This window comes from Cyanistes caeruleus, chromosome 2, assembly GCF_971803275.1.
Source record: "Cyanistes caeruleus chromosome 2, bCyaCae1.hap1.1, whole genome shotgun sequence".
Taxonomy (NCBI): domain Eukaryota; kingdom Metazoa; phylum Chordata; class Aves; order Passeriformes; family Paridae; genus Cyanistes; species Cyanistes caeruleus.
The window spans coordinates 43,900,040-43,922,719 of NC_141702.1; the positions used below are offsets into that span (position 1 = coordinate 43,900,040).

Consider the following 22,680-nt stretch of genomic DNA (forward strand, 5'->3'; position numbering starts at 1 on the left):
GGATGTGCTGGCTCCTGAGCCCCTCGGCTGTATAGCTGACTTTATTCACGTTTTTCGCCTTGAATGTGGAGGGGCTGGGGGGCGGCCGCGGGCAGGCGCGGAGCCCGCGGTGCGGGGGGCGCGCAGCCTTTCTCCGCGCCTTGCACAAGCGGCGGGGCGCGGGGCGCACCTCAGGCTCGGCGGCAAACAACAACAAGATAATGGGCGCTAATGCGCACCCTGGGCACGGATCACACGTGGGCCGCTCCCTTCCTGTGCGAGCGGCGGGGATCCCGCCTGCCGCGGCGCGGCGCGGCTCGCTCCGCGGGGAGGGACCGACGCGTCCGGCGGTGGGCAGGGAGGGAGGGACGGAGGGAATCGCCTTATTAAACGCATACACCGGGGCGGGCGGCTGCCACCGCCGCCCCGTCCATGCCCGCGGAGAGCCCCAGAGCGCCGCGCTCCCCCCGCTGCCGCTGCAGCCCCGGCTGCCGGCGGGACACCCCCGCGGCCGCGCACAGCCCCGCCGAGCCCGGCATGGCGCGGCGCGGCCGCTTCCAGCGCTTCTTCGGCCGCAGCGAGTCGGAGGACTCGGAGCCCGAGGGGGCGGCCGCCGCCCCCCGCCGCCGCCCCTCCGCCGCCGCCGCGCCCAAGCGGCGCCCCGCGTTCCCCCACTGGCGCCCGAAGAAGAAGGAGCAGCATCCCCGGGAGAGCGGCGGTGCCGCGCCCGCCTGGAGCCCGCCGCCAGCATCGCCCCTCGAGTCCCCGGCCCCGCGGTAAGCGCGACACCCGAGCGGGCGGTGGGGGGAAGCGGCGGGCCGGGCGCGGCTGGAGGGCAGGGGTTTTTCTGTCGAGGAGGAAAGGAAGAGCGTGTCCCGCAGCCGCCTTCCCGTGCCGCGTTCGCCGCAGCCCGCTGGCGGAGCGGCGGCCGAGCCGTGTTGACAAACAGCAGCGCCCGTGTGAATAAGTAACAGTCAGCCCTGTGCCCGGAGCAGGGGGAGGCTGCCTGGCCCAAACCAGCCTCCTAAGGGCGGCTGGCGCATCTGAGCGGCTTTGACTCTTCTGCAGCAGTGGGCTTGTTCCGTGCTCGCTTTTTCTGGACGTAGTAGAGGAGGAAGATGAAAGGGAAGGGCTTGACAACACTGTGCTCCCCGCAGCTGTTGCTCCCCAGTGTGGTTCCAGGTCTCCCATGAGTAATGACTGTCTAGTGCATGCTGGCTTCTTGGGGACACAGGCATTCCCCGGGGGCTGTTTAGAGCCTGTGGCCACGGCGCAAGGAACCTCAGTGAGACTGTGAGGTTGCCGAGTAGTAGAACCTCTGACGTGAAGGTAATTCACAGTAGCATATGGTGAACTTGAGGCTACGTCAGGAAAGGGTTTGGTTAATACTGTTCAGATCTGAACGTCGCAAGCCAGGCAGTGAGAAGGTGTCAGTGCTGTCTGCATTAAAAACAAACAAACAAAAAAGTTGTAAGCTATTGATCTCTCGGGTATAAGTTTCAGAAGGTGGGTTTGTATGAAAATATTCATACTTGCTGGAAAATAGACATCAGGTAGAAGTTAGAACCTGATGGAAGTATAGTCTAATGATGTTTGTATTTGGTATTGAAATGTATTATTCAAGACTTTAAACACCAACCTCTTCTATAAAAGGAAAAAATAAACATCTTATGTTTACATATTTTTAGGAAAGAGAAAATTAAGTCTGCTTTTCAGAACTTTTGAGCTGAGAAATAATGTGTTTCAGAATGCTATTGAGTGACCAAGCTCAGGGCAATGCTGCTAGTGACCTCAACCAGGAGCAGATCCCTCTTTTGCTTTCCAAAGGCCAGATTAAACAGAAGGGGACCACAGTGTAACTCAGGGAGGAAGGGAGCCCCAAACAAGGTTGACTCTGAGTTCAGATCCCAGTTGCTCAGGACTGTGTCTACTTGAGTTTTGAAATCTTCCAGGATGAGAGAGTGCACAGCAACTTTGGCCAAGCTCTGTTACTACTGCTGTACGTGAAATAGTTTCTACGGGTACAAGGCTGGAACATATTTCAATTCATAGCTTGTGCTGTGCCTGCCATGCACTACTGAAGAACCTCGTGGCTCTTGGTGACCCTCTCATGCATACTGACGGGCAGGTGATGGGTTCTCTCTGTGGTCATCTCTTACCTGGGCTGAGCCTTCTCCCCCAGCCACTCCTCAGGGTAAGATCTCCAGCCCCTCAGTATCCTGGGGCCCTGTGCTTTTTTTATCAGTGTGTTTTGGATTGAGGGGGCCAAAACTGAATAGAATATCTAGATGTGGGCAAATGAATGGTGGCATAAGAGAAGTGGTATAAGTCTTTAATCTCAGTGTGGGTTCCTTTTTTTCCAGATACCAGGATGTTTTTACTGCATAAATTTGTTTTCAAATTCTGTGCTTAAATTACAAGAGAAGTCTAATAATTGCATGTCTCCTGAAAGGACAGGTTGTAACTCCTGTTACAAAATACTGGGGGTTTGGGTTTTGGTCAGGGAAGCAATCCTGCTATTGATGACTGGCTGGGTTTGTGCTTCAGCACACGAAAATACACATGTATGTCACTAACTGCAGTTGGTCATCTTCAGAGAACACAAGCTTCTCCTGTTTGTGGAGCTTTCCACCACCCTTGTCTTTTAGATAAAATGGAATGAACTAAGCTTTTCGTATACAGCCAAAATACACTAAATGCATTTTTAAAAATATGTTGAAGATTATGGTAGCACGTCTCAAAAGACATGGTTTGAACCATTTTATTTTTATTACACACATAGTGGGCTGTATTGCTTGGTCTCCAGAATGCTGTATAGGGCAGATAGTGTCCTCTTAACAGGGATGACTTTGAAGATACGAGATGCTTAATTAGTGGCTATGGTTTGGCACATGGCAAGCACAGCAGCTGTCAGTTTGAAGACACCTATTTATGTGCTACTCCAGTTTAAAAATTATATCATCAGCAGCTGTTTTCTTTGTCTCATGTTATTTTTTTCAGGTAGCCAATACTTTTCCTTGCTGTTAGTTATTTATCTGGAAGAGCAGTACCCAGCGTGGCGTAAAAAAAACCACCTTGTGACAAAAACCAAGCATGTTTTTCTAAGCATCCCAGCTCTCTTAAACTTGAAGTTACATGTGTGCATTCTCTTGTCTCTATGAAATGTGTGTTGTACTGCCTGCATTCATTGGTGTCAAGGCAGCCAGATTAATTCCTCTGATTACTTTTTCTGCCAAAAGCTCGTAGAATATCTTTCCCTCAGACAACAGCTACAAGTTTGAGCCTCTAAACAGAAAAAGGTGCAGTGAAAAGAAAGAAAAAGAAAAAGAATTACAGTTGTCACCATGCTGTGGGTAACCACATCATGTTATGAATCCAATTTTTATGTGGTCCCTTGGAGGTCATGTCTTTATACAGCTGTCATGGTTTGGACACTGAATGATCTCCACCCAATGGCAACTTAAAAAATGAAGATGATGGCTTGGAATTGAACTTTGCAGCAGGAAGTTGACTGCAGGAGGACAAAAAAAAAAAAAAAAAGCTGTTTATCCTTGGGGTGTGTTTGTTTAGCAATGTTTCTCACAATGTATGCTACTGTATAAATCTGGAGCTTTTTGTATTTGATGGTCAAGACCAGACAAGTTACTTGGTCCAGTTATGAGCTGGCTACCATATAAATGACAGTGGCTAGATTCTTGCCTGAGATGTGTCAGTGTAATCACCATGAAAAAGGAGGATTTTTTTGCTGCTTATTGCTTCCTCAGCTTCAAGTAACACAGATATTTGATATTGAGCGTGTTAGAAACACTAGCACCAGCAACACCCCCTGCTTTTATTACTTCCCCCTCCCCTGATTAAATGAACTCAGCTCGCCTTTACCAACGTGCTAAATATGTGAAGACAAAGAAACCTGTGTTTGTGTTACCCTACAGTGATTTGGCAAGGAAATAAAAATTAGTAAGAGTTTGATAATAGGATAAAAATAAGGAGAGGGAAACAGCATTAGGCTGCATCCAAGGAAAATTAGAGCATGGAATTATACCTTATCTTAGGGAGGGACATGCACATCCATGAGATGTGTTGAATGTGAAGAAACATTATGTTTTTAGTGGAGAAAATGTCAGTGAGACCAAGATCTCGTATCTCTTCCCTACTTCCATTTCTTATTCTAAGTTACTCTTCTATGACTTCTGTGTTAGAAAAGGTGAATGAGCCCACGTGTAACATCACATTTTGGAAAAAGATGAAGAACAAACGCTTCATCCTGTGAAAAATAAAGTGTGTAATAACACAGACCATTAGTAGCTCAATTGATTGACAAGAATAAAATGTAGAAAACTGTTACACAGTTCGCTGTTCTGTAAAGTACAAACCCTCAATTCAATGTACTTTATATGTGTAACTTCACATTTGTGTGTTGTGTGTGAAAAAAAGAAAAAGGAAACTTTCATCTGTGTTCTTTTGTAAGACTGAATATGGATTTCTGCAAGTATTCCTAATTGCACTTAGTGGAAGGTGGAAATGGAAAAGTTAAATTAAAATACTAAATCTTTATTCCTAATGTGTTCATTAGGAATAAAGACTTAGTATTTTAAACTTTTTTTATAGGGGAGTGAAGATCTTTTAAGATATGATCAAAGAATTAAAAGCAGAACTTTTTTTCTGAGTTTTTTTCTGTACTGTGACCTAATGAGTAAATTGGTCCTTAGAAAAAATATATGTTATAGAAAAATACTAAGATAAGAGGGATGACATGCTAAAACATTAATTTGCTATTTTTGCATTTTTAAGAAGTAAAAAATACTGTCCTGTGAAAATGTAATGACATCTGTGCCATAAAAGTAGTAGTTTGTCTCTCCTGCCTAAGTTTAACATCAACTGCTGCTTCTGTGTTGCTGATTTCGTGGGTTTGGCGGCTGTGTAAACACCAGGGTGAAGAACACTCTCTTTTTCATTTTGTCCTTCTCAAAATCAGATGACAGTCTGAAAAATATGAACCAGTAAAACTGCTGATGCCTTCCTGGTCAGCCTGCTTGGATGTCAGGGTATGAAAGGTAGATCCTGGTAGAGAAGAGTGGCACCTCATTCCTGACTGCTGTGGTGCACGGGAATTGCTAACTTTCTTTTCTCATGCTTTTTCACTTCAATTAGAAAAAAATCTTAAAAACATGAAGAAGTGGGTTAGTGGATTCATGCCATTCACACTGAATTATTTTTTCCTTATTTTTTGGGGTGCTTCTGGTTTTCTGGATGTTTATTTGAAGAGATGGTGTACCTTGCTGTATCCAGATGAATTTGATCCACAGTAGTGCTGAGTTCCATTCAGGTGGTAGGAGTTCTGTACACATGTGAAAAACAAGGACTGTTAAAACAAGGACTGATGTGAAAAAGCAGGATCTATCCTACTCAAACTAGGTGCCAATCTCGGTATCTCTGGTTTTGGTGTGTCAGATCCACACTTGGAAATAGTGACCAAAAAAAAATAGGAAGGTGTTTTGGGTAATTACTATTATAAAACACCACTATAGAAACCACCCAGGAAGGTGCACAAACAAGAAGTTCTTATTGAATGCAGGTACGTACAGTTGGCACTTAGTAATGCATGGAGTGCTAAAAACAATGTTAAATACTGAATATATACCAATTCAGCGAGTACCACTTGTCTGAATGAGAAAGTAGTTCAGTCCTTACTCTTTCAGTCCTTACTCTTTCTCGACACATCCTTCTCTTGTCTCTTCCTTTTCTCCATGTCTTGGTCCTTGCAACTTTGTCCCATCTCCCCCTCCATCCTCTCAAGATTTACATCATGCAGTTTATGCTGCACACTCTAGTGGGTTCCTGCTTGCATGGAACAAAGAGAAGACTGGTACTTTAATGTACCTGTGGTGATCTCAGGGAAGAGGCAGGACATTTGTGGATAGAAATTAGTATGTTATAGAAAGGGTCAATATAATTAGTTTCATTTACTTCATATACAAGATGACATCCATATCCTCTAATTTCAGATATCTGCATCTGAAATAGTTCTTCACTTTATAATCAAGGAGGGCAAATAGTCATGTCTGGCGTGCAATGCATCTGACCTTAAGGTGAGTGTCTAAACCAGGCTAAATGAATTGCATCTTAGAAGTGCAAGTTTTTTCTCATTGACTTTAAAAGCTGCCTGAAGGTGACACCTCCAACATCTAAACTCGGGCACCTGAATTCCATCAATGTTATGCAATATGGGGGATACTTCCAGGCTGATGCTTCCATGTAGGAGATGCTACAGTGCAAAGTCAAACAGTTGTGAGCTTCAAAAACTGTGTTCTGGTTTTTCATGTGCAGCTTTAAGGCACCTTCTTTGTTCACGAGCAGTCTGGTTTGAGAGTCTCATTTTTGCATACTTTCTGTTATCCAGTATATTCTGTTATTCATTTGATTGTGGTTAAGACTTTCCAAGTTTCTTTGGGGAGCTGGGATTGATCCCTACTTCCTCATTTTCTTGGGATGGTTGGGAAAGGCATGGGAAACAAACCTTTTTTCAGATGCTTAAGAAAGAGAACAGGGGAGGCAGGAGATAGGGGAGAGGACACTATTACACCTATGGTCTGATTTGCAGAAGTTTAGCCAAAATGGTAATGCTTAGGAAAGTTAAATTCTCCTGGAAATATAATCCTGTGGTAGGAAAGATGGGGAACTATTAATATTAGGTGGTTCTTCCTTTAGCAGCTTGCATTTAAAAATAGAATAAAAACATGAGGACCTGTTCTGTCACCAGAGGTTCCTGTGCAAGGGAAGAAAAAAATGCCTTCTTCAGCTTTCAAAACAGACAGAAGTCATCAGTGGTTTCCATGAGTGTAATGTATCTGATAGTGGTGTATCTTTGTATATACAAGACAATTCTTGTATTTGTCACAGCAGCAAACTTTCTGCTGTACATCTTATCTTCACACGTGTTTGTTCATGCGGCCACATAATGTGAGCTCACAATCTGTCATCAAATATTTCATCATTCAGTGCTCCCTCGAGACAAGAAGGGAAAGATAGGCAAAGACTGATCAATATAAGAGATTGGCCTCCTTTAGTGCTCTCTGAAAAAAAAAAAACCCACAGTATTTATTTAAAGAAAATGAGATACCATCTTCTGTACTGTACTTGGAACTGTACTTGGAAATTATGAAATAAAAATATAAAATTTTTTAAAAATTGAAACAATATTAGCTGGATAAAATTTCTTTTTGGTACATGAATCCTTTATTCATTTAGAATTCACAGTTATAAAGTTAACCAAACTAAAATTTAAAAATGTTCTGAGCTATGAAAATTTATACAAGAGACATGTTTGATGGATTCCCCCAATCGTGAGTTTTGGGTTGAGCCCAGTGCCAGAAGCTCAACTGCTATTTTTGTTGTCCCAAAATAGGTTCTTTTACTCTGTGTGCAAGGGGCAAATCCACACACATAGTCGAGGTATTTGATTTATTTAAAATTCTGTGCAGAAAGGGGTGCTGGATGTCAAACCCACAAAGCTAGCACTACCAAAATGTTTCACTATACATTTTAGCAAACAGAAGCCTTAATTAATTGGCTACAAGTTCATAGGTCGTAGTTCTGGTATTAATTACTGTTTTATCTTCTACTGGTTAAGGATTCTCTTGCTTCTCGTGCTAATCAGTCCCATGGTGTTTCTCTTTTGGGCCGATGGGTTTTTGGGTCAATGATCTGTGAGTCAGTGGTCGGGATCTCCCCCTGCAGGATTACCTTTTACCCAGTCAGAGTTGATCCAGCACAGTTGTTGGGTGAGGTTTATTAGTTTCTTCCTCATCCTGGGGGTTCTGCCCAGTGTCCTTGTGGCTCATAAATTCTGTATTCTTTGTGTCTGCTGTCAGTGGCACATCCTTATTTTTCCAGCTTTGTTAGCCTCCCTCTGTGTGTGAGATCACTGAAACCTGTCAGGCCCTAAAGCTGTTCTTTTTCTACCAATTCTACCAACCAGTAATTTGTCTTTCTAACACCTGGACATCACTTAGAGCTCATGGACTACTCTCTGTTTCAGATTAAATCTCCTTTCTTGTTGATAAGACTTGAAAGCATGCAAAGATCAAATACCAAAACTCCTTTTTTAAGAAGGTGTTTACATTTTTCACATTTTCCAACATTTTGACAAAAGAAAATATAAAAAAATTTCAGTAAGGATACCTTATTACAGTGCTCCTTGTAATGTTTACATAAGTTCTCTAAGAAATATAGGTAGACAGAGGGATCCCCGTGCATCCTTTAACCAGCTTTTTTATAGTTGGTCATTCTTCTTTGTAAGCTACTTCTTTATTGTCTCTAGAGTATTTTGAGCTGTTGCTGGTGCCACATCTGTGGTGCTGCTGTTGAGGCAAGGTGGTAGGTCAGGAATACTGTCTGATGCCTTTCAGATTCAGAAGGATCAGTGCCCAAGTTCACAGATTATAAACATCCAAGCAGAAAGCATTTAGGTTGCATGGCCTAGTGGAACCATCGTTTTCCATTTGTCCCTTCTTTATGGCCAGGAGCAGGTGCCACAACACAGTCTCTGAGGGCTCATGGGGAGTCATGAAGATGATTTCTAATTAATGCTAGTCGAGAGAACCTTGAAAATCAGTGGACTTGGGAGGAGAGGCTTTTTTAAGAAATGAGGAAGTTTTCTGTTTTTTCCTGGCAGATGGCTAGCAGAATTTCTTGTGCTGCAACTTGTACCCCTTGCCCCTCAGTCCTTCCCTGTGCTCCTCCAAGGAGAGATTGGCTCCTGTTAATCAGCCAGTGTCTACTCTTCCGGGTGTTTCTTGTACCTCATATCCCAGCATCTAAGCATCTTGGTGGCCCTTCTCTGTACTCACATAATTTTGTACACTTTTCATGTACAAGAGATGTATAGGTAGCTCCTCCCACTGTCACAAGGGCGTGCTGCTGATAATGTTTGATGGTAGAATAAAATGAAGACTAAGGGCTTGCAGAGACTTGGCACTGAGTAGTGCAAGGTAATTCCAAGTGTCACTGTGAACCTGTGGATTTCTAGGGGAATGCCTATAGTTTCTTACTCTTCGACTTTCAGAAGGTTTTACTGATCTGTTTGATTTGGTTTCTATAATTTTAATTCCTTGAAAACCACCAGTGGGATTTCATGGTGGACATTCCACAACAGCCAGGGAAGTGCTGTATGATTAGCAGTCCTGGCACATTTTCCTACTGTTGGCTGGGAATCCTGTGCCACTTATAAATTATTTAGCCAGTAACCAGTAATTCTTGTGACAAAGTATATATTCAGGATTTTGGTACAGTATAAACGCATTTAGCACAAGATAAAACCATAGTAAGATTCTTTAACATTAGAGTGCCATCCCCATCTTCAAGGGGAGTGTTTTGATGATTCACCCATGGTTATACTGTTTTACAGATAAAGTACAAATAATTCATTCTCCATGCTATAGGGAGGACACCTGCAGATACATGCTGGAGTTCCCCGTTGTCCCCTGTTGAGGCGTCTTTGTGACATCCCTTAGCTGTGTGCAAAAGTTGGGGTGGGGGAGAAGTTGTCTAGGAGGAAGGTACCTTCTGTTTGGAAGCAATGTAGCTGAGTTTGTCAACCATTAACAAAAACAGCTTAATCAATCACCGTCAGCACTGAGAATAAGCTCTCAGAGTCATCCTGGAAGGGTGAATGTGGAGACACATTCACACATTCACTGGCTAACACAGTGGCATGGCTTGTAAACTACAGCTGCTTTTTACCTGGCTGATTTGGACTTGGACATATTGAATGCAAATGTCTGCCTCACCCCACCTTGTAGATGTGTTCTGAGTTAGCTTTGTGGGATTCTTCTGATTTGTGGCTGGATTCCTTAAGTTATTCAGTGGAAGGTACCCATGTCTCTTTTCAGATTAGGCAGTAAGAAATCTTTTTCTCACATCTTTTGTCTGTGTTGTTAGTTTACTGTGTAATCTCTCCCAGGCTGTGGTGGCTTGGGTTGTGTGTTTATCAAATGTCTGGAATAATGGAGTCTGATTTTGACTATGCAAATAATAAATATAAATAACAGCACAAAAGACCAAAAAAAAGTTGGCATCTTTCAAAAGCTCTGAATGAGTACATATCATTTGCAATTTCAGAGCGGAACTTATCAGGCTTTTTAGTCCTTGTGTAATTTAATGGGTGTGTATGAGGTGAAGAATTAAAAAAGAGGCTGAGAGGCCTATGAACATTCCACAGGGGAATATTTTAAGTACAATATAAGTGACAGTCCTGCAGATAATAAGTGTACACATTTGAAATGGACTCCCTAGTTCCTGATGAACAGCTCAATGCCCATTCCTGTCACATATCCTGTCAGAAATGGAGCATAGCCAGGGCTCTCCTATATTTGGGGTTAAACCCCCTGATGTTTTCAGGAAAATGTGTGTATTTAAGGTTCTAACAAACTTGAATTATGGATGTTTCTGTCATCTCTGATGGAAGAGTAGAAATCCAAGGGCAGCCAGAGCTGCACTATTACTCATGAGTCTGATTGTTAGCACTATCTTAGGGCATGTATCTGTGGCTTGGAGCGACTGGTAATTGAACTAACCAGTTCTTCAATAAGATCTAGATGGTATCTTCCTCTCTTGGGATGAGTAGAAAACTTTGCTATATAGCCTTTGAGTTAAGGTGGAGCTATTTTAACACAGGATTTTCAGTGTTCCGTATGAAATAAATTTATGGGTAAGTTAGATTCTGTGGGAATGACCTCACATTTTCACTGTAATTCAATATGAAAGGACAAAAATGCACAGTTACAACAGTACTGTCTACTGGTTCATTATAGTTAATAAATCAAACAAAGACATTAAAATTAACATATAAAATTCTGAGGTCTAAATGCAGCTTTTGCTGTTAAGATAACCAGCTTCTCATCTTGACTTTCAAGAACTATTTGTTGGTGCAAACATACTATCTTTGGATCAAAGGATAGTTTAGAAGTTACTTTAATTTTTATGAACTGAAGTTCAAAACAGATAGGAGTCTTATCCCAAAAAACTTCTGCATGTATGCCACTTCTACACGTGTCTTATTCCTAAGATTGGAATATCTTGCAAAGAAATAAAAAATTAGAAAATCAGGATATACTTCGTAATGTAAGTTTTTGTCAGAAGTATATCTAGTCAGATGATAAACTAGTCTGGGCTTTTTATGTGAAAAGTCCCCCTTTTTCCCCCTGTAAGTTCTAACCAAGTGTGGTAGTGAGACTTTAATACAAAAACACGATCCAAAAGTGACGTCAAGTATAAACATTGAGAAACAGTGTAGTGCTTTAGTCCTGAGTATTTTTATGAATCCTAAATGGACCTAGATTTAAGGGGCTTATATCTCCTTTCTCCCCACTGCAGAGTACAGTGCTCAGAAGCGCTGTGTGTGAGCCTGGCAGGAGCTGCTGGCTGGCACTGGAAGAATGTCCCACTAGCTGCCAAACCAGTGGGGCAGCATTGGAGGCAGTAATAATAGTCCAGGGCTCACCCGGAGGTATTCGAGGGAGGATTGCGTGTTACAGGGGTGCTTGCTTTGGCTGCCGGGGAGGAACTGAACAGGAAGTGTCCAACAAAAACTTGGCAACTTTAAATTCTCAATTTCTGTGTCTACGTGTGCTCTAGCAAGTTCAAATATTGAGCAGAGTATTTTTGATAACATTGTAGTGTTGCCTGATGTAATCAAGATTCTTGTGATGAGTACTTACGTTCTAATATTCTGTCAAGTTTCTTCTAAAAGTACAAAATACAGTTAGGCCATGAGAGATGTTTAACTACTGTTAGGCATTTGAATCACTTCTCACTATTGGATGCCTGTTTACTTTATCTTTGTCTTCAAAGATTTGTCAGTTGTTTTCCTTGGAATTGTTTTAATTATTTCTCTTTCTTTTATGATTTTGCTAAATATAATCAGGGTGAGTCCTTAACATCACTGCCATTGTGATTAACTTGTCGTACTCTACAGTTTAGTTTTGCTTGGCTTTGTTTGTTTTTAAAAGAAAAAAAAAAAAGGTCTGTATACCTGTTTGGACATGTCTAATCTCTTCTAAGTTAGATCTGAGTTACTTGACAACCTTTGGCATATTTCCTTGTGTAATTCTTTTAAACAGTGGTTTCCCCCTCCCTGCTTGTTTCCTGCAGTAGTGCTTCTCCTGCATCCAGCTTAAAGGAGGTCCTTTACGCTCTAAAGACTCCACATTTTGATAATTGGTTTGATAAGGTTTGTCAAAGTCCAGAAATCATCTGTTCCCACTGTTCTTTATTACGTGCCATGGATTGTTTCTCACCCAGCAATGGACTGGATAGGCTTTTCCAGTTGAAGTGGAACTCTCCTGTCATTACCATAGGATAGCTGCCAAAGCAGTGTGCTATTATGTATTCATTTCTTCCCACAGTGAGATGTATCGGTTCTGACGGTGTTTCACATGAAGTAGGAGCTGACAAGAGTTTACCATGAAATTTCCTGGTCCAGATTCTGCGACCGAGACAGAAGGATTTCTCTCTCATCAGTAATACTACTCATTTTTTTCCAACATGCAATTCCCTCAGTTCTTTTTCTAGACATAATATTCCCCAGACTATCCACCATCTGATCTGTTTCTCTCATAAATCTGAAATATGTTTTTATTTACTTGCAGAGGACTCACTGATACGCAGGCTGTATTGCAGCATAGGTGTGTAGAGTAGATCTTACATAAATTTTAAAAACAGAAGTTAATTTGATATACAAGACATAATAATTGTTTTCATTCTAACGTGTGCATTTTGATTTACTGACTGAGTTTTTACTAGCAGGATGTCCATTACATGTGTAGATGATTATAAATAAATTTTGTTGCTGATGACAAATTAAGTGTTTATGTCATCTAATGAAGCAAGTGTGAGCAGCCAGGTGTTGGCAGCGGCAGGCCATGATGTGTGTGAGATACGTGTGCTTCCTTTTTTTAACTTTCAGAAGAAATCAGGGTGCTTCTTCAAGGGTATATTTTGCTAGTTGGTGCTTTTATTGTTTTAAAATTTTTTTTTCCCCCTCTCAGTGTGTGTAATATTCCATCTAGTGTTTGGGTCATTTGTACTTGTGAGAAGACTTCTGAACCCCTCTTCCAAGTAGCCTCTTATTCAGTTTGTGGGAAGAACACATGCAGTTGCCTTTACCTCTCTAATCACATTAAGTGTCAGGGGAAACAGCTGTGAAATAAAAGCTGTTGAGAGTTAAGGTAATGAAAATAAATACTGTCTGACTGGATACTAAAATGTGGACAGACTTACTTGATTTAGCATTTTTAATATCTTCCCTGAGTTGCCCTTTCTTGTCTCTCTTTTCCTTGTAATTTTAGCCTGTGAATACAAAAACTTGGAGAGTCTTTTGAGTACACCATTTTCTGAACTTCAGTGTTGGGTTTTTACAGGATATGTTAGAAACTGGTCAAAAATAGAGAAATCACTACCATAACAGCTCCTCAGAACAAGGGTTTGGCAGAATCTTTTTCTCTGCACTTGTGTTCTAAATAGTCTGTTTTGCTTTTGAGCCGTGGTCCTCACTTGTGTTCAGGGATGCATGTGTGTGTGGTTACTGTACTCAAATATAAGGACTTTCTAATCTAGCAATATCCATGAAGATCCACAGATTTTGCTGCTGCCACTTGTGCTTCCTATCAGAGGAACAAAAAGCTGGACTTCTTCCCATGTTTCAAACACTCCTCAGCCTGAGTGCAAGATTCTTGTCCTTGGGGATCTTTTAACTTCAGTTTCCAATACTTTTAATAAGCTGGGGTTCATTGGTTTAGGTCCTTTGTCACCGAGTCCACAAAGCTGAAGGACACATGAACAAACCAGGCAGTCATTGGGGGCATCTGGAGGAGTAGTGAGCACCTCCCAAAGCTGTGAACATGAATATTTTCCACTGGTGCTCATGCAGCTTTGAATGTTGGTGACCTGCTTCCAGAGTGCCTGGGGGAGGAACAGGTGCTGTGGCACTGCCAGTGCCTTCTGCATCTCTCCTGGGGTAGAATCATGATCAAGGGACAATAAGGAAACAATTTCGGGTCTACCCTCCCTGTGGTATCTCGTGATGTAATCCTTATTATCACTATGGTGGTCAGCACCATTGCTGGCACGAGCCAGGATGCCAGGTTGTATTTGGCAGAGAAGTCAGGGTATGTGACCAGTAGACAGCACTGACTAATGCTCCAGGACTTGAAATGGTGCTGCTGATGCCATTCAGTTCCTGTCATGACCCTGCTGCCTTTGGCCCCAAAGTTACCTCTGTGCAGAGGAAGGGTGTTGCCTTTCCCTGTGACTCCTCACCATTTGCAGGAATTTAGGAGGATGTGATGGGTGTAAATATTCTCAGTCTTGGGCAATATGAGCAGGTCCTGGAAAGAAAAGATGGTTTCTGAGACTGTCCAGAGATGCAAGGCATTTGTGGGGGCACAGGGTGGCCCACCTATAGATTCTTCAGCCCCACATCTACCCAGGAGCAGTTCCCATGGCAAGAAATGTTTGGAAGACAGTAACTGAGTTCACAGGTGTTGGAGATCCTGCTTCCAGCTCATTCTCCAAGATGATGTGATTGTAGATTAGCGCTCCAAAGAACTTTTCAGAGAGTTAAGGTCTAAGAAGTGATGGACTGGCACCATGCCATTACATCAGACAGTATTGTTGGTAGTCCAGCAGACAGCCTTGGGAGCAGGCTCTGTGCCTATAAACAAGTGTCCTCTGGTGAACTGACCTAGGCTGCTGGGAAAGTAGCATCTCCAGCATGGTGAGAAACTGTATTTATCTTATTTAAGAGGTCCAAAGAACAGTTTTACAGTTCCACATTCATGAAATACTACACGTTTTCTGAGGGCATCCAGATTTGATGGTATATTCAGCCAAACACTCCTTGAAGTCTTCCTTTCCCTTCCCACTTCTGAGTTAACTGATTATTCCTTTGTTATTATTCATATGTGTTCCTGTGGACAACCACAAATAGAAGAAAGGAATTTTTTTAATGTGTTGCTTAGCTTTCCTGAAGATCTGTAGTGCATAGGCACCTTCTGCAGCCACTTGCTGTACACATATGGCAGACTGGGATCACATGCTCATGAGAAAACTGAAATTTTGGGTGTGTTTTGTTCTTTATGACATCAATGCAAAGAGCATTAAGCTACAGATGAATAACAACAAATGCATAGGTACTGCTGCTAAAAGCTTATCAAGTAGGTATGTTTCTACTGGAGTGTATTTGTGACCAGTACTGATTTAACTCTGCTATCTTCTTTTTTTTTTCTGTTTAGAACAGTCACAGAGGATTGAATTAAAACATTTTTGCTTTAAGTGAAAGAAATAGTCCAACCTTTTGGCATAGTGAAGTAAAACCAGAGCATTGTACGTTTTTGCACAATAACCGAAAAATGGTATGAATTCCATAAATAGGCCTTGGAACATATGTAATCTCCTGAGGACATCTTATTGTGGAGGAATCCCAATCCCAGCCCCATGAGGAGAATTTTACTTGGTGGTGGGTTGACCTAGACCAGCAATTAAGGACCCACTCACTTTGCTCATTCCTCCCTGTCAGTGGGATGGGGAAGAGAATTGGAAGAGCAAAAGCAAGAAAAAACTCATGGGTCAAGATAAGGACATCTTAATAAGCAAAGGAGAGGAAATACAGTCCCAACTGATGCACAGTCCCTCAATAATTCCACCAGTGGACCAGTGGCCAGCCAGTGTCTGAGCAGTAGCTACTTTGGAGAAACATTCTCCATCACAAAAACAGTGTTGGTATTGCTGAGCACGGTTTTACATGCTGTGGAATATCCATCCCTTTGATCAGTTTGGGTCAGCTGTTCTCTCTCAGCCCACTTGCTGGGGAGAATGTATGAGAAATTGATAAAGCCTTGGTGCTGTGCAAGCACCATTCAGCAATAGCTGAAACTTTGATGTGGGGTTTTTTTATGGGGGGGATTGGTTATTTTGTTGTCATTGTTTTTTGGGGATTTTTGTTTTGATCTAAAATAAAGCATGGTATGAGATGCTGTGAAGAAGAGTAACTCCATTCCTGCCAGACCCAGTGCACACTCTTAGGTACTTATTCATAGTTAATGATTTGTTATTCACTGAAATATTTGTTTTATTGCTTTGTGGTCAGAAAAATTGATAGAAGAACCTTGATAGTTAAATGTGTGGTGAGTTTCATGCATGTACATAATTTGGAAGACAGAGGGACAAAAAAACCATCTGTGACTTGGAAGATCAGAAAAGTCAGTATAAAACAGGTTGCCAAAAAAGAATGAATATTTTCTTATATAAAGCTGATGAACAATATTGTTTTATATATCTTTAAAACCCACACAGGATCTTTAATGTAGGAATCACCTAATTAATAAAGGAAGTTTAAGGCTGATTTTTTTTTTTAAAGAATTAAAAAATGGCATTGCCATTTGAAAGCTCTTGAAATGAACTGCCTGGGGTGCACATGAGGCCAGAGTTGCAGCTTAGTTTTAGAAAAATCCTTGATAATTTTTACTAATTAAAACACTTGTAGTTAGTAAGCTTAGAGCAAGGAAAAATAAATCCTAGACTTCAGAGCTTAATAATATTGCTTAGGAAAGACTGTTTTTTCCTAGTATGCTTTATCACATAATTAGAGAGAAATTAGCCCCACTTTGTTTATAAAATGAACTAGTGTCTTTTTAATGCTTTAATGAAATACAGATTTGTGCATCCAACATGATTTCACTGTCTGACTTTTTATTGTATAAGCTTTCTGTCTTCTTTGTAGGCCTTCTTTTTGAATACTTGTTGTTGAACTTCCCTGTTTGTATTTCTTAATCGATGTAAGCATGAATTTGGACACAAATCCATGTCCAAGCAAATGGGTGATCATATCTTACCACAGTGTGACATTCCCTGCTGTCCTGCATCACTTAGGTGGTAGTGAAGTGTTGTCACTGGTACATCTGTTACCCTGGAGGTTACTGGAAATGCCACCAAGTTTGTGTGGCTGTCACTATGGTCCTGTGATCTTGATTTGAGAGACCATAGGGGTAGAGATGCTGTGTCCATCCTGGATGACTCCCAGGAGCTTGTTCACATTCTCTCTCAGTGGCTTTGAGTGTTCACACCAGGTGTTTTGTGGTGTTGGTGCCTCCTGCCACAAGTTTTCCTTGGCAGGTGCTGGGTCTTGGTGGTGATAAATCTGATGAAGCAGCTGCTGGGCTGAAACTGTTAGGATAATTGCAGATGTTTCAGTCTAATTGTGTCTCCTCCCTTCCCTCTTGCTGGACGTACCCAGTTTTTGGTGCAGTGTTTACCACAGTGAGACTCAAAAGATTCTCAGCATAACTGCAAATAAGTACTAGATTTTACCTCTTACTTTCTTCTTTTGGCTTTAATGCAGTTTGCCTGTTGATGACATTGTGTTACTTAATATTTTTGTTTGAATTTTTACATGGCACCTACATAGAACAGGTGTGACGGAAAACACAAATTGCAAAAACTTGAATCACTGCAGAGAATTCTTTAATGTTTATACAAATTATTTTTTCCTGAAACTTCTTTACATTTCCTCCGAGAAGTACATGTGTTAAAAAATGGCTTGAGTAGTCCTTCTTCTATTAATTGTTGAAGAAGTCCTCATACTCCTTCATCTCTCATACTTTCAGATGTGTTTTACTTCTTCCACTCCGATTTCTTTATGTCTCATATGCTGGAACAGTCTTGTTATTTACATCTGCTCAATAATCTGTCCTAAATGTATTTATTTTGGTTAGTTTTGCACCCTTCCTTTTATGCTGCTCTGCTGTTCTTTAATCTAGCCCAAATTACAATTTAATAATGAAGGTGAGGGTTTAGGAGGACAGACAGTTCTAGTTCAAAAAGTTAGCTGTAAAACAAAACCCTTCAGTCCTCTTCAATCTTCTGGTGTTGCAGTTTGTGGGTCAGTCTGCCCAGACTCTCAAAGGCAACTCTGCTTTCTTGTCCCTGTGTACAGAGTGCAGTGCAGAACTGCTGCTGCATGTGCCTTACAAAGCCAAGGGGCAGCTGAGGCTTTTCTTTCATGAAAACCGTGTGCCTTTTTACTAGGGATGAGAAGAGCCTTTTAACAGAAATACTTTACTAACTGCCTGTCGAAGTTTCTATAGCAAAACTGACTTTTGAGCCAGCTCTTCTGAGTATTTGCCAGTAGAGCACTAAAAAAGAATGACTAAGGACATAGAATCAAGCAAAAGAAAAGCAGACTATAACCTAAGCAGTTTGGTTTGCCCCTTCTTGTATTTCTCCTCTAGAGGGTTTCCATCTTTTCTTCTCCACCGCAACTGCTTTTATTAATTTGTTTTGTGACAATTAACATAGGGAGGTGTTTGGCTATACCAGCTATACCTTAGCTGGAAATTTTATGTTAGGAGACTGACATTTCATTTTAACCTATTTCGTGAGTTCTGATCAATACTAGGAGGATAAAAATGGATTTGGGGTAGTACTTACATTATACAGACTTAAGTGGTAAGAAAATAAACTTTTAATGAATGAGCTGGGTGTGTAAAATGCAGGTTGTTAATTCTAGATTTCTATGCTGAAATTCGTAAAGCTTGAGTTGTGTCTGTTGTCTCCATTTTCACTACTCTTCTGACACATGCTTAAGGAAGAGGAATATTTGGAATACTTGCATAAGTTATTTTGAAAAACTGAACTTGATTCATAGACCATTGCCTGAGAAGGATACGGAATCTTGCTTTCAGCTTCCAGGTACAGCCATTGTTGTTCTGAAGTTCCTAAAAATGTTGTTGTGTGTTTTAATTAGTGAGAGCTGAGTTATTAGAATTATGTTGAACTAGCTCTCATTAGGGAAACCAAGACTTCAGTGTCCTCTTGTTTCTGTAGCTCCTGCTTTTTTTTTCCCCTGTTAATTAATGGAAACATTAATAGAAAATGGTGTGTTTCATTTACTTTTTTTAATGTTAAAGATTTGTAATTAACAGACTTACAGACCAGGCTACAGTGCTGCCTTCTGAAACAAATCAACTGAGGTCTTTCAGTAAGTCCATTTCCTTACTATGCTTCTGCAAAAGCATGCCATTTCATTTTTACATCTATAATTTACTATTTCATAAAACTTAAGCAAATTAAATTATCTATCTCAAAAATAAACATCAAATATTTAGAATTATTTGTCATCCTTAGTTACCTCTTCCTGATCCATGACTTCTCTGAAGTCGGTATTTTCACATTTGAAGACAGAAAAAAGTACAGTTCTGCATTATGGTTAATGAACATCTCTTGACAGAGATTTTGGGGTCTGTATCTTTGCAGAAAGAAACTTTGCAGTCCTAAAGGTCTGCTGCCAGGTTGACTGCAGCAAATGTGCAAAAAGTCTTCAAATGTGCATTTACTGCACACAGAAGAGGAGGTTTTTAGAATGCTTGAAGGTCTGGGTTTGGAGACTAGGTCCAAAGATTTTGAAATTGTCCCTTGTTTCGCTGTGTATCTAATACAATGAAAACATGACTGCTGTCTTTCTTTTCCCTTGCATAACTGTTTCTAGTAAGAGAGTGTTGATTACCTCAGTTGTTTACTCATGCTCCCTTTTGGAGATTACTTAGGGTTTTGGAAAGGGATCTGTGGCTTCTTTAGCTGTGGGAATGTTGTTAAGAAAGGAGGGGTTTACATTATACTTGATAAAAATCACCAAGACAAAATACTTTGCTGTCTCAAACTGAGTATCAGAAATGTTTTGCCCCCAGATCCTGAGGCTTTATCTGTGGGAGATTCTGATTTCTTGTCCCTTGTGAATGAGTTGCCCCATCTGGGTCACAAATGATGAGATAAATGTCTTGTTAAACTGGTTCTAGCCCTCAGAGGGTTGAAAGTAGGCAAATGCAGAAATTAAAATAGAAGGTTTTAGCAGGTAACTACAGAGTTGCAGGCAGATGACTCTGTAGTCAGCTATTGTAAATAGGACATCCTAGATGACTTAAGTCAGTCTTTGAACTGGCTCCAGAACGACCTGCATTTCATGTGTAAAGTCCAGGGCTCATAATACATTTGTACCACATGATGCTTTAGGATAAAGTTTACTGTGTGAACTGTTTTAAAATTAAAATGCAATTGAAATGGTAGTAGAATTATTTTTTGTGATTCGAGATGTTTACTTAATTACTCTTTGTACTCAACTGTCAATTAGACGCCTTGCGTAAGACCCAGAGCCAAAGTGAGCTGCTCTACCTACTGAGACACTGGGATGGTACAAATACCTTTGGCTCCAAAGGAGCACCAGAAAACTTTGTATGTGGAGCTTTTGGGTTTTTGCCTGTTTTTAAAATGGTCACGTGGACATTTTAAAACTCGAAGCTTTCAGCAGCTTGCACGCTCGAGAGCCCGTAAAGCGTCAGAATCCCTGAGATGGTGTTCACACACACTTGAACAATGCGGTTTGTCACTGAGTGCTGTACTGAAACAATTCATTTCTTGATGACAAAGAGCTGAAGCATGACATTTACTGCAATGAAAATTCCTTCCTTCAGTGAACACCATGGAGGCTTCTTCTGCTCGGTGCAGACCAGGTCAGGTACACATAAGAATATGTGATGCTGTAGCTGCAGGCTATTAAGAGCGTGTTCACTCTCTTAAGTTTTTATCCTTAAATCAGCTTCAAACGCTACCATAGTAATCTTACAGTTTTATAGAAGGCATCTTTAATCAAAGATAAGGGGGATGATATAAAAATTTGCTTGTCACATGGAGAGGGAGCTTTCATTAATTACAGACTTGAGCCAAACAGAAGAGTAGGTGTGGCTGAAAGTTAATGCTTATGGTGGACAAATCAAACTTGTTTTCACGCAGAAGTGCATGTGAATTAGGATTATCCACCTCTACTCTGACTGTTTGTTAAATCTAAGAGACAAGATAAACTTATTTCTTTTTCAGAGGTGTGGCCACAGATCAGTGCTGGAGATGTAAATAATTTGTTGTAACCAGCTTCCTCAAAGTTGAGACCTTATTTTGTTTTTTCTGAGGATTTTTCTTTACATGTAGTGGTTGCAATGTAGGAGCACATTGTTTTTACCAATCACAAAGTCTGTGCCTAGTTTACTGTATTCAGAATTGCTTGGTAGGCTCCAGCTCAGACATTTAATATAATTAACATGAAGGTGTTTCCTGCTCAGGAGGTATTTAAGCATTCTAGGGTGATCAAGCAATGAGGTTGGAAGATGAGCTGTTCAAAACCAATAGTTGAAGGCCTTGTAGATTAGTAATCCAGAAGAGAGCTGTTAATGAACAGAGTGGAAGCAACATTAAGTAAGTGTACTGAATTGTAACAAAATGCTCATCATTTTAAATAACAAAGCCTTACACAAAATTAACTGGGCTGTCAGTGTCCCAGTTAAAAAAATACTCTCCCTAGTTTGTCTGCACCTCCTTTCCCAGGAGCCTCCCATTTTCATTTTTCATTTCCCCCTCTCTTCTGTTTTTTGCATCCTTTCTTTTTTCTCCTCTCACTGCCTGCAAGATCACTTTTGGTAGCTGCAGAATAGAGAAGGAGGTGAAACAGGAGTGTGGTAAATGGACTTGACAAGAGGCAAAAATACTGTTAGGAGACAACTCATTGTTCAAAAGGTGAAGCAAAACAAACTCTGAAGGTGAAGCCCGTGGTCTTCTGGCTCTGTAAAGATGCAGAGATGCAGGTAGGCTGCCTTCAGTGAGCTTGTATCCAGAAGGAATCCTGAATTCTGCTATTTACTCGGTAAGCTAGTCCTTCTGAAGAAGCCAATACGACTTCAAAGAAGCACTTCGTAGTGTAAATCCATGTTATGATGTCTATTTGAGCTGGCAGAAAGCCTGACCTCTGTGGAGGTATGTAGAAAACCCATCCACATCCATGTGTTTATTTTAATGTGTAACTTTTGACGATTTATATTACTGCATTAATGGCATTTTAAGGAATGTGAGAATGAAGAGCTCTGATGGTAATCTGTAGGGCTGTGGAATGTACTGTGAAATGGTATCTTGTATTGGTGCTGTGCTAGAATTTGTGACAAAAATCCCTTTCTATGATGCATCTGTGGCTGCAGTTGATAGAAGCTTTTGAGTCATCTTTTCATCTTTTCTATTGTTATCTTGTTGAAAGGTCTAATATTTTTCAAGACTTCCCTGAGCTACTTCTTCAGCTGGACACGTGACTAGAAAAGCCATATGAAGTAGGAAAATAGATTTTACAAGCTGCATCTAAAAATATGTCTGTGTTAAAACATTTTTTAATTGTTTTCATAAATGTAACTGTATATAGACATAAAAGATGAAGGTTGTTTGCTGTAAGACATAAGAGTCATGGACCTGGCCCATTAAACACTCTCATAAATTGTGATTCAGTATTGCCATCTCTTAAGAAATGATGCTTCACTCAGATACTCCATATTGAAATATACATGGAATTTAAATGAAAGTTATTAATCTAGGATTTATATTAAAATCTCTGAAGATGTATGTTTTCAGGCAAATGAGAAAATCCGTAGTGGTAACTTTTGCAATAAAGTTATAATTACTTAAAGCCTGAAATTATAAAGTCCATTATTAAGTCTGGAAGCAACAAAACGTCTCATATTATACAAGCTGACTTATCTAAGTATAACTCTGTGTTTTCCTGCTACTTCTTACCAAATGTGTCATTTCAGTTCAATTTTCCATTCCTGACATCAAAAAGAAGTT

The 22,680-nt window shown here is 40.8% G+C and overlaps 1 protein-coding gene across 1 annotated transcript in view; it reads left to right on the plus strand.

The window, feature by feature from the left end:
- The first annotated feature begins 399 nt into the window (after positions 1 to 399).
- The window catches only part of CRYBG1 (crystallin beta-gamma domain containing 1), a 97,610-nt gene continuing 75,329 nt past the window's right edge, over positions 400 to 22,680 (plus strand). The window contains exon 1 of the mRNA XM_086876708.1: positions 400 to 755. Within this exon, the coding sequence (XP_086732834.1) occupies positions 412 to 755 (344 nt within the window). The 5' untranslated portion in view covers positions 400 to 411. The remainder of the gene's footprint in view (positions 756 to 22,680) is intronic.